This window comes from Dioscorea cayenensis, chromosome 17, assembly GCF_009730915.1.
Source record: "Dioscorea cayenensis subsp. rotundata cultivar TDr96_F1 chromosome 17, TDr96_F1_v2_PseudoChromosome.rev07_lg8_w22 25.fasta, whole genome shotgun sequence".
NCBI classification, from domain to species: Eukaryota; Viridiplantae; Streptophyta; class Magnoliopsida; order Dioscoreales; family Dioscoreaceae; genus Dioscorea; species Dioscorea cayenensis.
Genome location: NC_052487.1, coordinates 20,793,345 through 20,810,795, shown reverse-complemented (window position 1 = coordinate 20,810,795; position 17,451 = coordinate 20,793,345). Strand labels below are relative to the sequence as shown.

Genomic DNA, 17,451 nt, shown 5'->3' with positions numbered 1-17,451 from the left:
AAATATTAGGAATAAGTAAAATTTGGAATGATTTTTTTGAGAATAATGTAATAAATGAAAGGTAGTTAAGTCAGTTGAAGGGCGGGCACGTGAGAAGCAGCATGGAGGATGAGTCAGCAAAGTTTAAAATGGGTGAGATGGAGGGTGATGAGGTAGCTGACGTTGGTGAATCTTCATCAGTCGTCAGGAAAAGCAAAAGAAAAAGAGTAATGCTATATGAGGCGAAGAAATCACACGAACCAGCCACACGACTGATGTGGCTGGTGACGTGGATTTCCATTTTTTTTAAATCGAAAAGTAAAAAGGGGAGAGGCGTTCTTTCACTTCTCTCTCTCGTGTCTCCATCATCTCCCACTCCCGCCCGCAGCTTCCCTCCGCCGCCGTCGATTCCATCCCCGCCTCCCCTTGCTTTTCATCACCCTCTCCCGGCTCCCCTGCTCGAGCCGACGCCGCTCTCCCGCTCCCGGTCCCCATCCCGGTTGCCGCCTCCCTCTCTCGTTCCCGACCGATTCCATCCCCCGCCTCCCCAGCTGCTTTTCATCACCCTCTCCCGGCTCCCTGCTCGAGCCGACGCCCGCTCTCCCCGCTCCCGGTCCCGACCGTTTGCGAGCCTCCCTCTCGCTCCCGACCGCTTCCATCCCCACTCGGGGAACGCTTCACTCCCCTCCCGTGCATCCCATACCCGCCAATTTTATAAATTTAGAAAATTTATTTATTTTTTCCTAGTTAAACTAATCTTAATTTAATCATCATGACCTCTTTATAAACCAAAATACTTGTAAAACCAAAAAATTCTGATTAGTATTGTGCAGGAAAACAGAATTAGTTACAAGTATTACCAAAAGTTTTTTATTAGTATTGTGTAGGAAACATAATTAATTACAATTATTGTGGTTTACAAGGAGATCATTGTAGGTGATTAAGTTTGTACTTATTATTTTGGTTTATAAGGAGATTATGGTGGGTGATTACGCTTATACTTATTATTTTGGTTTATAAATAGATCATGGTGGGTGATTAAATTTATATGTTGTAAAAAAAAAATGTGAGTGTTTATTGCTTGTTTAACTTGTAAATTTATTGTTTGTCTAATTTGTGTTTCTAATTTGTGTTTAGAAGTATACTTAAAGCAAGAACATGGAAGAAGTGATATTTGGGTGTTATGAGCAAGGAAATAATGATGTCGAAGTTGGATGTTCAAGTTATGAAATACATGGCAAAGAAAAACCGGTAGATTTGGATTTAGTTGAAAATATTGTGCCGGAGGCCGGTATGATACTTGACTCCGAAGAAGAAGTTTATGAATTGTATGTCAAGTATGCGCGGCATGACGGGTTTGGCATCACCAAAAAAAGCACAAGATTAGGTGATGATGGAAAACTGAAATATTACACGCTAGCATGTTCAAGAGGTGGAAAACGAATATCTACTTCAAAAAACTCCTTCAACCCAAGGCTATCTACTAAAGTAAATTGTCCGGCGAAGATTAATGTCATTGTTAGCAATAATGGGAGATTTACCATTTGAGTAGTGATGTATTTGTGTTCATGGTTCATTTGAGTAGTGATGTATTTGTGTTCATGTTATAAGATTTTTGTGTTTGTTGCTTATGTTTGATGAAGATAATTGATTTGTAATTTTAATTTGCAGTGATGAATACGAAAATTTGTCAATCCCCATAGAGCTGGAGAAACCTGTGAAACCTCCACTACATAGAATACAACATGCCAAACATCTCAATCTAGTACATTTTTTCTCAAACTAAACATATTTGCTCAATCTAGTACATTTATCATAATTCCTAGCAAAATAATGTTTACAGGAATGGAACATTTGTCATGCAACATGCCAAACATATTTGCAGGAATGGAACATCCTTCTTGAAGCCGCTTTCCGCACATAAATTTCGCACATATGCTCCCGGTTTCTAAACATCACTCCCAGTTTGAACATCCTTCGCTATCGCCTCACCCAGTTTACGCACATAAATTTCTTACATCAGTCTAGGGGACTTACAAATGCTCGGAAGCTCCCCATTGTAATGATGCATGTTGAAGTCCGAGTGGCTCAAGAGCAATGTTTTTAATGACATCGGCACATCTTTCCTCGCATAGACCAAGCGACTAAAAAATTTGTCAAAAATCAACTTAAAGTTCCATAGAGTGTAGTAAATAATTTTTCGAGAAAAACACAAGTCAAACAGTTACAAAAAAATTAACAAATTGATCAAAAAGTAACAATATCTTCATCTTGTACATCAGCTGGTACAAACATTTCATCATTTGTCTAACATAAATTGCTAGCGACTAATACATACCACACTTACTAGAACAAACACCAAGAGAAAAAAAGTTTATCATACAATTGTAACAATAAAAAGCAATGTATTAATGACTTACAAAGTACAGATGAGCAAAAGAGGATACTGTCATCAGGATCAAAGGCCAAAAATCCCAATAGACAAAAAAAGTACCTAACAACCTCTAAACCTCTCGATAACATATGTAAACAAATATAAGTCAAGATAATACTTTTTCAGCAGAACAATACTTTTACTAATTTTGGGTTGCTTGCCAGATTACACACAAAAGTATCCTGCTTATTCAAGTTCAGTTCAAAGCAATAATTACTTCATCGAATAACCATCCAACAACCATATCAAACCTAGAGACCAATCAACAGGTATGAACCAAGATCCACAATCTCCCTGAAAAAACCTGTCAGAGTTGATTAGCAAAAAGAAAAAGGTAACAGTTCCATAGCTTATTCTATATATTCCACAATAATTGTTCATTCATACCCAACAAAAATTATATCTTTTGGAAAAACTCAGAAACAATTGCTCCAAATGGACAAAAATTTTACACATGAACCGAACATAACGTGAAGAAAACCAAGTCCAAACAACAAACACTCTACAATTCCTCAATGTAAGAAATTCCAATAATTCTAACCATCCTTTTCATAGTAATTGGAGCAAGACCTTAAAGGTTCAGGCCAAAATCTAAGATATCACAAATGGAACACTCAACTTGGAAAAAAGATTAAATATGATAAGTAAGAGTAACTAAAAAAAAAAACATCAAAGCAATGCCTATAACTCAAAAGCACATATTGCAGCACTCTATATCCCATGTCACAAAATAAAGAAGTGTCACAGTAGATTAAATGAAAAAATAAAACTCAGAATTTTTTTTTTCGTTTTTGAAAAACAAAAAAGGATAAAGTGATAACCTACATGTAATTAACAAATTAAAAGTCAGAACTTGAATCAACTATGAAACTCACCAAAACTCCATGAATTAACTACCGAAAGGCACTCAGATGATTCCAAATCCGCAACTCAAGTAACATGGCAATAAACATAAATCATAGGGAGAACAAAATCAAATTCCAGGACACCTCTGTTCCTTTGAATTGCAAGTGAAAACCATAATTTCATAAGAAAAAAAAAACCTCAAATAGGGAACTTGCACAGTTGTAAGTCCCCGATGTCATTCCAGTCCATGCTACAGTCCACCTCCCGTTCCCGACTATCTTTTCTTCCATCTGCAACTTACATCAAACTTGATAGATATCAAGAAATAGCAAAGAAACAAACAGTTTAAGAAGAATAAAAAGGCTCAGATCTTGCCCCTCTGTTCTTTTGCATGGATAAACACGAATCAAGGGCTGCAACTAAAGTTGCCACGCCACCCAATTTCTATACTCTTTTATAGAGCAAATCATCATGGCCAAGACCATCATTACTAAAGAGTAGAGTAGTGCTATATGAGGCGAAGAAATCACACGAACCAGCCACATCGATAGAAAGAAATACATGATGCAACAAAATATATCAACCAACATAATTAAAACAGAGGCTCAGATTCTACAGAAATGATGTTCTCCCATCCTTCCCCCTCCCTCTACAACAATAACAGTGGCGGTTGCCTACTAGGCCATCCAAGCCACTATGCAATCGTTGTAGAGAGACGAAGGCAGGATAGAAATTTTTAGGGCATCATTGCCTCTGTACCTGATTTCAAGGCGAGCCGGGCTTTTGTGCAAAGAAATTCAGAGAGAGAGAGAGAGAGAGAGAGAGAGAGAGAGAGAGAGAGTTCCACACGAGAGAGAGGCTTCAAAGCCAAACGAGAGAGAGGCAGCGGCCGGGAGCGGGGGAGGGAAGCGGCGGCCAGAACGGGTACCGTCATCGAGGATGGAAGTGGCAGCTGGAACGGGTACCAGGAGCAGGGGAGTGAAGCGACCAGAGCGGGGGAGTGAAGCGGCCGGGAGCGGGGGAGGAAAGCGGTCAGGAGCAGGGGCGAGAAGCAGTCGGGGGAGCGGGGAAGGGATGCAGTCAGGAACGAGAGAGGGAGGCGGCAACCGGGCTGGGGACCGGGGAACGGGGGAGAGCGGCGTCGGCCTGAACGGGGAGCCGGGAGAGGGTGATGAAAACAGCGGCGGGGAGCTGGGGATGGAATCGCCAGCGGTGGAGGGAAGCCGGGAACAGCGGCCCGGAGAAAGAAGTGAATCGGCCGGGAGCGAGGGAGGAGGCGGGGCTTGAGCGGCCGCCGAGAGACCGCTGCCCTAATATTTCGAGAGAGAGGGAGAGGACCCCGAGAGTGAGAGAGATGCCCTAGTTTATTTCTCCCCTTTTTACTTTTCGATTTAAAAAAAAAAAATGGAAATCCATGTCACCAGCCACATCAGTCGTGTGGCTGGTTCGTGTGATTTCTTCGCCTCATATAGCATTACTCAAAGAAAAAAGTGGAAGAACTTTGAACTCGTGGGTTATGTTACATCCCAGTGACGTGCCAAAGGGAAATGTTGGGATTGGTCAGATAAAAAATAGTTAGTTATGTCAGTTGAAGGGTGGGCACGTGAGCAGGAGCATGGCGGATGAGTCAGCAAAGTTTAAAATGGGTGAGGTGGAGGGTGATGAGGCAGCTGACGTTGGTGAATATTCATCAGCCGTCAGGAAAAGCAAAAGAAAAAAAAGTGGAGGAACTCTGAACTCGTGGGTTATGTTACACCCAGTGACGTGCCAAGGGGAAATGTTGGGATTGGTCAGATAAAAAAGAGTTAGTCATGCTGAGTGGCAATGCTGAGTGGCTCCTGATTGGTCAAAGAGGAGATTCAGTTAAGAGGGGAAGCTAGTAGTATAAAAGGTGGAAAATTATAAAGGAGAAGGCAGGGGAGAGGTTGAGAGTCCTTGGGCCTGTGTACTAGTTAATTCTTTGGCAATCAGTGGGAATGAAGTTATTCTCATATTATCTTACTATTTTTAATTCAATCTAACCGGGTCTATAGCTCTGTGAGCTTTATATTTTCATTTGGTGCTTGTGTGGTTTTTTAAATTGTGATTTGTTGATTTGATAATTGATCTAGACGATCTGATGATGGATTGATGTTTATTTTGTTGCTGGATTGATGTTTTCACAAGTTGATTTTTTATTAAATTGGTAATAAGTTTGATTGGAAGAGATATTGTGAATTAAATTGGTTGTGCAGTTGATTTAGTAGCTTAGATATCCATTAATTCACAACAATCAACAAACTATAGAGTAATATATGTTATTTCATTGTTAAAAGTAAGAGTGAGGCAAAATAGTGCACTGGAGAGTGACGAGAGGATTTTTGAGGATTGCAACACCTCAAGATACTAACCACTCATACGTTTCTTTTCAATAACGCTGGATGAGAGCATTTTGATCTTTTCATCGTCTTTGATAAAATAATAATGAGTGCGATTAATATAGTAATTTTTATGGATTTAACATCTTCATATTAAAACTATTAGTGGAATTCAATTGATTAGTAACCAAATAAAAAAAAGGGACGTACTAGAGATAAATAAATTTGGAGGGATTTTTTTAAAATAGTAAAACTTAGTAGGGGGAGTATATCACTGTATCTTACTTCTTTGTTAAAAATATTTGTTGATGGGAAAATCGGGTTCCTAGAGTCCTACAATGAAAAAATTACCCCCATAATTTCTTTAAATACTAAGATAAGTGATTAGACTGTTAAAAAAAGGTAGGAGTGTACACCAAGTCTCGCATAAATAAATAGTGATAAAAACTATCTACACACAACTATTTAGATTAAAAAAGGAATAGATCATTTATTTGTTGGTATCACCACCACTGTCTCACCACAGACAAAATCACCACTATAAAGAAAGAGATTAAATAAAAAGCTCCACCGTCTGATCTCTCTGTTCTGATCCCGAGGCATCCCGCCACCTTTTTTTTCTTTTACCCTCGCTTATTCCGGCACCCGTCATTCATTTTTGCCCTTGAATTCCCCCAAACCCGATTTTCCCGCGCTTTTGCGTTTGAAATGGCCGAGAAGCGCGGGAGAGGGCGGCCCGGCGGGGATGGAGGACGTCGTCGTCCTCGACGGCCCGGTGCCGGATCCGGCGGTATCGGAGCTAGAGATCGCGCGGATGCGGCTGCGGCAGCGGTGGGAGCTCGCATCCGTTCTGCATTTCCTCCATGTGGGTGTGATTAGATGCGGAGGGTTCTCGCATGTTCGGTTTTGCGATTTTCTTGGGCTCTTACTGATCTTTTGGTTTTTCTTTTGGGGATTTTGATTAGGTTTTCGAGGAGCTGATTCAGAGTGGATTGAAGATGTCTGGGGAGGAGATCGAGGCTGGTCTTATCCAGCCGAATGAGGATTTGGCTTCCCTTCACATTGCTATTTTGAAGGTACCATGGTTCTTTATTTTCTTTTGTTAGCTTTGCAGGGTATTGGGATTTGTTTTGTGGTTCTCGCTCTTGTTGATTAGAACGTAGTTTTAGATTTTTTTTTTTTTCCTAACTTCATTTTTCAGGACCCTTATTGTCTTAGATCAATGAAATTGGCGTTCCTGTTTAGCACAATGCCCTTGTTTGGATCTGAGAAGCAACATGAATTAAGAAAAAATCATAGTTTGATGAATGAGTCATGTGCTATATTTGTGGTTTGGCTACTTTTAGCATTCTGTAGATTTTTAACTTACCAGTTAAAGGCTTTTGAATTTTATTCATCAGTGGTTACTGAAAATTTGATTTAGTGTTTTGAAACTAAGTAGTTTGAATATGAAACTTAGTTTGATACATCAAATGTTTATTGCACAGTTGTGTCTTATATCTGTAGTTTGAAGTCAAGCAAAGAATGTTTACTCGATTTATGAATTATCCTTTCATTCTATGTAGAGAAAGTGTTTGCTTGATCTACTTGATTTTATGCTGCCTGTAATTCTTTATGTGCTCGTCTATGATGGTCTCTTTTATCTGGTTCATTGATTCAGGAGAAACAGAATTATTTTGTTTTATATGATTTTTTTTGTTTCCCATCTTTTTATTTCACTTGTTAGGGCATACCTCCTGTAACAAAAAATTTAAAGGAAAGCGATGCTTGGGTGACTGCAGTTTGTAAGAAGCTTGCTTCTTGGTGGCCATGGGTGAGTTTTAGCTGCTCAATCACAATAGTTGATCTGTTGATGAGAATCCGCATGCTTACCGCAAAAGCCAGAGTTATTTTATTAATGTCTGTGTCTTTATGCAGGTTGCGGAAGGGGAGAATCCGTTTGGACCTGATCATCGGTATGTACTGATAATTCTCAGATTCCAGTCCATCTAAATAAAATTGAACTAAAATGGGCAGACAAAACTATCCTTGACAATCAGGGAGGCTATAGAGAGATACAAAGAGTTTGATGCAACAAGTCGTTTAGTAATCTTAAAAGCACTCTGTGAAGTTCGTGCTGAAGTAAGTGGTCTGCTTAAGGCTCTAGTAATGGTTATATAACATATGTTATGATAGATTTTGTTCTCAATATTTTGCTTTATATTTTTCTTTTATGGTGATTTGTATTTCTGTGACTATCTGTTGTGTGGATGGTCCGTATTTGGATGCACCCAATGTTGCTTTTGTTTCTCTGTTCTCTTCTTAAATTTGAACAACGTTGTCTGTCCAGCAAGATGATTTATTGAGGTATATCAGTGATGCTTTGAAAGAGGGATCCGGCCTTACGGTTTTTCGTAAAGAGAGAATAGGCAGCAATGACAATGGAACTACTTACTGGTAATATTTTGGCCTGTATTATTCTTTTATGGTCTGAACTTAGTGCCTTTTTGTTAACCACCAGATCTCTCAGCCTTCTTTAATTTGCTTAAATATGATGCCCTGGAGGGAGAACATCACAAATCCCAAAAGATATGCTTTTATTCTTCCAGTGTCATTCTTTGATTATTTATTTTCCATAAGGACCATAACCTTCTATGGCATATTGCCTTTAGTTATGCTAGGTGCACTGTCCCCATCTCTTCAGAGTGCATGTTGTACATATGATATTTAGTGATGATTACCTAATAAAATGACTTATTTTGGCTGTTTTCTTCTTTCATTGTAAGGTATGATGGTGATGCAGTCATTGGGCATAGGTTATATAGGGAAATAATTCAAGTTGAGCCCAAAAAGAGATTGAAGGGGAAAGGAAGTTCTGCAAAACCAGTTGTAGATTCCAAGTGGGAAACATTAGCAACCAATCTGGAAGAATTTCATAAAATATCTGTAAGGCATAATTGGTTAAATGATGCATGTATTAGCTAAATCATTTTCTCATCTCCTTTTCTTGTAAATATCAGGAAAAATTATCATCCGGTAAAATTATGTCAGAAGTCACTGTGGCGAAGATCATCAACACTGACATCATTCCTGTTCTTGAGAAATTTCAAAAGGTAAATTAAAACTGACGTACAACTCTCTATCTGTCAAATAATTCAATTCTTAAGAAAGATTCACCTCAATTGGTGCTAAAATTTTTTTTTGACTCATTAAAATTGTCATGATTTTCACCGACTATCTTGGTTTTCCTTGCAGAACAAGGAAAGGGCACTGAAACGGCGACAGAGAGAATCCTTGCTCTTAGATAATATTATGAATTACTCTGCACTAGGGATTTAGGTGTTCCCACCGTGAGCGCAGGCCTGTGAAGTACACATTCGGTAATGTTCTCTTGTTTTTAGTCAGCAAATTAGACCTGCTATCTGTATTTACCTTGCGAGTAGCTAATGATATATTTTGAATGCTGCTTCTTTTTTTTAATATTGTACAGTCAGCTTTGCTATATTTACACAATATTGGCAATGGTTCTACTTTCCTCCTTTTGTTTAAGAAAGTACTATTCTGGGAGATTATCTGTGATGTATATTTGAGCAGGCTCTTCTTGTTATAATAATGGGTGTCAAAATGGAAGGTTAAGAAGAAGAAAGAAAGAAAATAATCATTCTTCTTTGCTTGAAGCACATTTTGGAAACCATTGCTTCAAAGTTTTTGTCTATTTGTCCTCATCACCTTAATGAACCTCTGGGGTATGAAATACCATAGTGGTTGAATCTGTGGAAGTCCTATGTTTAGTCTTGTATGACAGCAGATGAAGTGTGTCTTTATACTTGCAAATTTTATCACTAATTATTATCATTTTTTTCAAAGGTTATTTTCTTCTATTTTGAAGCGAAATGCCAAAATTAATAAATCATGCTTTACCAAAATACAGGTGGCTTTTGTATTTGATTTAAATAATTAAATCTGGCTAATGGTGCAAATGTCATTTCTGCTTTTGTGTCAATTTAGTTAGTTTGCTTAACCTCACATTTCATGCACTTATCCCAAAAGGCTGGTGGCTGATTCAATGGTATATTCTTGCTTAATATACTAGCCATCAGATACTGATGTGAGCCTATGCTCTTGTTTCCTTAAAAATTTGGAGCTGATCTCTTTTGCTTTTGAGTTGTTATTCCATTTTGAACTCTGGGGGTTTTGTTTGCAGATGATTATGACCGGATAATCAAGGAAGCTATACAGATATCAAAGTAAGTTTTATTGCTTATTTTTTATTTGCTGTCCTTTTTTTTTTCTTTTACTTTTATCAGATTTTTGTTTGTTCACTATTAATTTGTTTCCCTTCACCAAAACCCATGTCACTAGTGTAGTTTCTGCATACAAATAATCCTGCAAACTGAGAGAACGCTTATAATCAACTCCCATATTGGTCTAATTCATCCATTTTGGCTTTCACTGTCCTTGGAACTCTTTTCTCTCTAGCGGTGCTTTTATCTCAAGTTTAGAATGAAATATTCCCCAAAGGTTGCATTTCTAGTTCACCACTGTCATGATCAGGTAAAGAATGATCACAGCTTATTTGAAAAGGCGATCTTAAGGAAGCTTTTACTTGGAATTACTAGTGAAAAGCTAATCTCCTACACAGCACCCTTATTCTGTCTTTGCTATCTCCTTCCTTGATGCAAGCATGCAATTTACCCACATTTTATTATCATCCTTAACCAGGTTGCTTGATCTGTGGTTCAGGAAATCAAAAACAGAAGCACCATCAAATCACAGTAACAAGAATGCAGATAATGCTTCAAGTCAGAGTCCAGACTCAAATGGTGCCTTGCATTCAGATAAAGACTCAAATGCTTCAGGTCAGCCTGAAACAGATGATGAAGAGTACCTAGAAAGTGCAGGTGATGCTGATTGTGTAGAAAAAGATGCTGACTACAATGATACACACAATGACAGTGACATAGCTAACAACTCTGAGAAGGAAAAAGGCATTCATAAACAGAAAGATATTAAGACTAACATGACCATTGGACTGCGCCGTAGTGGCAGAACAAGTGGCAATACCATTAACAATGATACAAATGATGTGGTGGCTATGGGACATGCAGCTATGAAGAAAAGGCTCAGGCAAAGACCAACTCGTAATGCCGGTTATACTGTGCAAAATTTATCAGATACTGATGCTGGTAGTAACTCTGAAAGCGAATGACATGCTGTTATCATCCTCTTTGATATTAAGGTGACAACCTGTGAACATATGCATTTTGTGCCTTTAGTTCCTTGTAGTTCTGTTGAACTGGGGAACCAAAAAGGTTTTCAAACTTACTGCATACGTGGAAATTCCTTGTATTTTCTAGCACTTCAAATAGAGGCTGAAACTGTGTTTCTATGCCTCTGATTTTGTTCTTATGTCAAAGGCTTGAATCCATATATTATTATTATTATTGTATGTTTTTTTCAAGGGGTTTTCCAGCCGTTGGTCATCACACGTGCTGCATTGCAAAAGACATTAGTGCATGATAAGGGATAGGTGTAGGCCATTTGGTGATGCCGCATAGAGTAGTAGACAGTCCCACGTGCATGGTTGGGTGGGAGATATATTGTTCCCTTACCAACCATCATGCATCATCTTATAAAATAATAATTAATTTTTAAATATTAGTATTAATAAATACATATTATTATTATTTTAGAAAAATATTTTTTTATTTTAAAATATTTATTTTTTATTAATATTTTCCGAAAAATCTTTTCACCTAATTTACTAGTTAAAAAAAAAAAAGCTCTTAAGCCTATATTTTTATCCTTACTGTTGAGCTATATACACTCATACAGTATCTAAATAATAACCACATTTAAAGAAAAAACAATGCTTTTCCAAATATAACATTAAATTAAAACTTAATAACAAACTGTACATGCAATAACAATATTCAAAAAACCAAATTGCACTAGTGTTCGTCAAAAATTAAAATTATTGAACCACTTGTAACATCTAGACAAATCACCAACAACTGACAACGCCTAGCGGTTTTCCATCTCATGATCAGGCACTGCATTTTTAAATTTTTAATTTTTAATGAAATGAATAAATTATAATTTATTAAAAAATAAAAAAAAGAAAATAATAGTATCAAAGTAGAGAAATAACAAAGCACCACATGGAATAAATAAAAAATTCACTAGATGTGAAATAAACATGAAAAACAACATAAAATAAAACATAACCAAAGTGCAATCTAGGGATTCGTTTTTTTTTAAAGATAGCCCAACTAAAAAAGATCAGGTCGGTCACGTACTGATGTGTATTTTTCGGGAGCTACTCAGCTCATCCTCTCCAGGTTCAATGAACTCCAAGCTTCTCTTCACAATCTTGACAGACTCCTCCAGCCTCTGCCTTTTGTGCTCAGTTACAACATTCTCAAACACATGACCAACCGGAAAATGACGTCACTCTAACTCAACGGCGAGCATGAGACAGAAAGTGAGTTCAGCAAACGCTTTGAGTACATACTTGTGAACACTTTGATCATTGAGTTGCAAGTAACAGAGCAAAAGCTCCTGCATGAACTCCCAGTGCACTTGATCTATATGCCTACTGCTCACCATCTCCTGCATGGATTGTCTGAACTCACAAGAAGGGTCACATGTATACACCACCACTGCCACACCACCGCAGTTCATCCCTGATGTGAAACTTAGCCGTGCATCTTCAAAGAGAGAGCCTGCAGTCGCCGGCGAGGTGAAAAACCTGTCAGAAGGAATAATATCTTCAAATTTTGGTGTTTTGGAAAACAAGTCATGATCATTGCAGTTGTTGTCATGAATAGTGTTGCAGGTTGTGGTTTTGGTTGAGTTTGTTTGGAGTTTTGAAGGTGTTCTTCTTCTTCTTCTTCTTGAACTTTGAGATGTAGTTTAGAAGGTATTTTGGAAGGCTTCTCTTGGTCATTATTCTCAGAATAACTCTTGGTTGTTCATGACTATTGAGTATATATATATATAGGGGAAATTAAGGAGTATTAATGCTATATATTTTTAATTAAAGCTGGCAGTAGTAACGTTTTCAGTGCTGGAATTTAGGAAGACTTTTCTTGGCTATTCTTAGATTTGCATTGGGGTGATCACTGACCATGACCAGCCACTGCAAGGTCAATGAGGTACATTTTGTTTTATTTTATTATATTTTTTAAATAATAAACGATAATTGCGTTTGTTATAAAACAGATTGATAGGTATATAAATTACAGTTGTTTATTGACTCTTTAAAAATTTATAAACTCAAAAATGTAACATAGATTTTCTCAAAATATGTTTTCTAAAATATTACTATGAAAAATTATTATTATTTATTATTAATTTTAAATTTTATTGTTAATATATTTTATATGATTTTTTTCTCATTTATTCTCTATCCTCCTGAATTCTCGTCACGGTTGTGTGTGCTGAAAGCGGTGTATAGTGGACCCTTATCTACATAGACGCCGATTGAACTTGAGTTGGGTTTAATAGTGCTTTTTGATCAAAAAAATTTGCTTATATAATCCTAATAGAATAGATGACAGTGATAAATATAAAATAATAATTTTTTTTTAAATTAATTATCAACAGTCTTATCATCTATTAACATCATATCCCTAGTGTCAAATCTCTTGTGTAAGATATTCATTTCGGGGAGAATTCTGAGATTGAACTCTAAAACCCATTTAATCGAAGAGCACATATATTTATTGAGTTTACTCCATGTTTGTGGACGCTCTTTATTTTATTTCTTTAAGATGATTGTCGTTAATTTATAAATAATAATAATAAATTAATTAATTAAAAAATTGTACAATATAAGGATTTTTAAGATATTGGTGGTGTGAGGGGATCATTTTAGTATATTGAAATTTTGTAAGTTAAGAACTTGCAGGCCCTTTTCCATTGAATATAAAGAAGGATGGGAGTATTTGAATAATTTAATGCTAGCAGCTGGAACATTACTAGTGCTAGACTGCTAGTGTGTTGTGCATGGGACGTTGCTAAATTTACGGTGTTGTAAATTAATTTATTGATACGCCTTAATTTTTGTCCTTTTTTATTGTACTTGATTTGGATTATGTAACCTTACTTGAAGTCACATTTAATTACTTGAATCTTCTCCAGCTTCATTGGGCTGTCAACATGGCTCTCCAAATTAACCACTTTCTTTTTATTAAAAAAATTTTAGATGAATAAATCATAAATTATTAAAATAAAATAAAATGGTATAGAGGGAAATGATATATAAAAATACAGAAAAGAAAAAAAAACAGCATAATATATTATGAATAGAAATATATAATAAATAAATGAAAAGGAAAATGCGTCACTTACTAAATAAAAAAGCAACATAAATGATCGGTCATTAATACTTTGGATGCCTTTCGTAAATTAAATTTCAAAATTAGTCAAAATTGATGGTTGAAGTTATTTCTTCTAAATCTCTCACTTTAATTAAGATTATAATGGGAGGCTTTGGGAACCCTAAGTTCCTTGTGAACCATTTTTAAAATTTTGTTTTATTATTTTTAAAATTTTATCTATTATAATGCTATTAGGGATATAAATACAAAAAATTTGAATATTTGTTGTAAATTTTTTAATATTACAATTAACACAAACTTGATTGGAGGATAGCTGATCTAGTTGACTTATTGTGAGTGCTATTAAATATACATACTTCGATGTTTGTAAGCCTCCCAAACATGGTCAATTCTTGCTGCCTTAATGTAAGAAAGAATTATATAAAAGCTTTTGAATCCTTTGACTGAATTAGTACAGTAAAAACATGTAAAGATTATAAAATCAATATATATATATATATATATAAATTTATATATATATATATACACACACACAACAAACCACATAGGAATTCTCTTAAATAATAAGCTATTTAAGAAAAAAAAGGCATTCTCTAATTGAACTCATTTTAATATATAATTGAAAATTGTTTGATTAGAGCTTGGCAAAAAAGGTGTCTTTTACGTGTATACCCCTAAAAATTGTCTCAATATAGGCATATCACATCATAAAGGTATAAGTATATATATATATATATATATACCACAATAAAATTAAAATTCTTATATATATATATATATATATTCTTAGTTATTAACTTATTATAGCTTATCATTATCTACATAGAATTTTTATTCAAACTCAAACCTTAACATTAATTGGACTTAAATTTTGATTTAAACAGAAATCTATTCCTAATTGGACTCATAAAATTTATGGTAGAATACCTTATTTAGTAACTTTAATATAGTTAGTTTGTCCATTTGGTACATCTAATATAATTTAATATAATTTGTCCCATAAGTAGTCTCTGTATTATGATTATTGAGAAATGGTGAAGTTTTTGGTCATAAAATTACCTTGAAGTATTATACTATTATCACTATGATAAAAATAAAAAGAAAGTGCAAACCAAATGGCTAATGAATGAATATAGACTGAAGGCGTTGTCAGATGATTTTGAGAAGGTATGCAACAGAACAAATTACTAATAAAGAAAGTTAGATACTTTGTTGTTTAATTATTAATTTGTTGAACATGTGAAACAACTGACATGTGGTGTATGTGCATGCATGCAATGTAGTCTGCAGAGTTGGTGCTGTGCCGTATTCAGAGGACAAGGACAGGGAGTGACGTAGAAGAGGAATTTGCTTATAATTATGAAAATCAATCATCTGATTTTTATAATATTACTGATCATCAAGCAACATTTCCTGATCAAGTTAAAGATCCAGTTAATTATGATGATTGGGAGAGGCCAAGATCAAAGAGGTTGAAGAGGGACATTAACACTAATAATGGCACTCAATATGGCAGCACAAACACTGATTGGCACCAACAGCAGGTTAACAGGAGTATCAACATTGTTACAACACATCCACTAGTGTTCCTGATCAGCAGCAACAACAGCAACAAAACTATATCACAAATAGTACTGTTCTTGATGAACATCAGCATGATCAATTTTATTTCAACACAAGTAATGTTCCTCATCAGCAGCAACAGCAACAACAAGATTGTTATCAACAACAATGCATTGACACTAGAAGGGGAACTCCCCTGTTGCACCACCGTGCTCTGATATGCAACATGCTTCTGAAGCAGGGAATGAGAAAGGCAATGAATTTGGTGTTGATTGGTTGGCAATTATAGATTTACCATCATCTAGTGGTTTACAACAATTGCAACAACAACATGGCCTTTCAAATACTTGTGCACCTGCAAGTTTAGTGAATAGTGAAGGGGATGATAATGGTGATGAACTTTCAAGACTAGCGAAGGAATTAAACTTATAGATATAGTGTCTTATCCATGGATTTGCAGTTTTTGGCATTAGTATTGCTGTATATAATTTCAATTATTTTGGCAGATATACATCCCTTATAAATAGAATGGTTGATTGTGAAGAGTGATTCATAAAGGTAGAATACCTTATTTAGTCCTTCGAATATAGTCAGTTTGCCCATTTGGTCCCCCTCTAATATGATTTGTCCCTAGGAGATCCTTGTATTTTAATTTTTGAGAAATATAAATCCCTCTCCCTAATATAATTTGTTCCTAGAAGGTCCTTATGAGGACTTATATTTCTCAAAAATTAAAATACAGGGACCTCCTAAGAACAAATTATATTAGAGAGACCAAAAAGACAAACAGACTATATTAGAGGGATTAAATAAGGTAGTCTACTATAAATATATCAATGTTCATGTATAGGTTGATCCATTTTGATTATTAGATGTTGTCATTACTGCTTTCTTATGTTTGTTATATTTTCCTCCTCTAGTTAGAGGAAGAAACAATTTGAGTAAAGCTTTTTTTTTCTCTTTTTGTTTGTGACTTGTTATACTGCAGATCAGATGACCAGTTCTTGCCTTGTTAATTCCAAGCTTGGATTTTTTTTTGGTTTTCCAAGACATGAGTTGGTATAATTATTGATCATAAGAAAAAAAAGTGCGTATATAAACACATTGGAACATATCGATCTCAAACCTCTATTAGCTGTGCTGAGATCCTTTGTCACACAGTGCCTGTTGCCACTCAATGCCTTTTGCTTTTGGCTTTCTCAATTGCTTCATCAGTTGTTATATAGAAATACAAAATTAAAGCACATTTCAGTCTCTCAAACCATTCATAAAACATGTAAATTGTAGATATTCATTAAATACTTGATGAACCTTATGTGCAATTTTCATATCCCCCTATCAAAACCATTGCCATAATGTATCACATATATAGTTGTAACATTGGCAATACAAGTAACTATGATCCATAAAATGAATATGATTTTCAAGTTTACTAACTGTAACATTAGTAAATATCAGTGGCTCTGCAATAACCTTTCTTGCAGCATTGCTTTCCTCCAGTGCGTCGATGTATCTGATAACTTTAATTTTTTTCAGGCTGCTCATTGTCCACCTTCAAACAGCAGCAATAAAATTGATAATTTAGTTGATCCAACTCTTTGGATATTTTCTAGCTCACCTGAGGGAATTGATGAACTTTATGGATTAAATGGATCACCAACCAGATTCAGAAGCACTCTTGTTTTGTTGCAAGGTGCTCTGCAGTACATTATCTGAGCTTCTCTACCTCTTAAATACCTATTTGATGTCTTTTGCTTCTCTGTTATACTTTGCCTAAATATGCCATTAGTTTTTGTTCATTTCTTCCAAATGTCCAGCTCTGCAAGTTTCTAGCCTGCATTGAAGGATATGCAATTGAGTTAAAACTGAAAGCTAGTCATGACTAACAATGGCAAACTCAACTTGAAGAACCAATGAGGATCACTATTAATAGGCAATGGTATATCAC

The 17,451-nt window shown here is 35.8% G+C and overlaps 2 protein-coding genes across 2 annotated transcripts; both read left to right on the top strand.

The window, feature by feature from the left end:
• Nucleotides 1-4,198: 4,198 nt before the first annotated feature.
• On the top strand, nucleotides 4,199-4,546 carry LOC120281250 (keratin, type II cytoskeletal 2 epidermal-like). The gene has a single exon (XM_039288120.1). The coding sequence runs from the start codon at nucleotides 4,199-4,201 to the stop codon at nucleotides 4,544-4,546; it is 348 nt and encodes a 115-aa protein (XP_039144054.1).
• Nucleotides 4,547-6,293: 1,747 nt separating this feature from the next.
• Nucleotides 6,294-11,020, top strand: LOC120280780 (DDT domain-containing protein DDR4). Its single transcript, XM_039287726.1, has 11 exons — nucleotides 6,294-6,481; nucleotides 6,582-6,692; nucleotides 7,343-7,429; nucleotides 7,534-7,571; nucleotides 7,656-7,737; nucleotides 7,946-8,052; nucleotides 8,382-8,541; nucleotides 8,616-8,708; nucleotides 8,851-8,975; nucleotides 9,800-9,842; nucleotides 10,339-11,020. The coding sequence occupies exons 1-9, from the start codon at nucleotides 6,362-6,364 to the stop codon at nucleotides 8,932-8,934; spliced, it is 882 nt and encodes a 293-aa protein (XP_039143660.1). The 5' UTR covers nucleotides 6,294-6,361; the 3' UTR covers nucleotides 8,935-8,975; nucleotides 9,800-9,842; nucleotides 10,339-11,020.
• The last annotated feature ends 6,431 nt before the right edge of the window (nucleotides 11,021-17,451 follow it).

Bases quoted from the DNA above. Each gene is read 5' to 3' on its own strand.
- LOC120281250 (XM_039288120.1), top strand. From the start codon at position 4,199: ATGGAAGTGGCAGCTGGAACGGGTACCAGGAGCAGGGGAGTGAAGCGA.
- LOC120280780 (XM_039287726.1), top strand. From the start codon at position 6,362: ATGGAGGACGTCGTCGTCCTCGACGGCCCGGTGCCGGATCCGGCGGTA. The intron at 7,430-7,533 runs GTGAGTTTTAGC...GTCTTTATGCAG, and splicing joins TTGCTTCTTGGTGGCCATGG to GTTGCGGAAGGGGAGAATCC. The intron at 7,738-7,945 runs GTAAGTGGTCTG...TTGTCTGTCCAG, and splicing joins TCTGTGAAGTTCGTGCTGAA to CAAGATGATTTATTGAGGTA.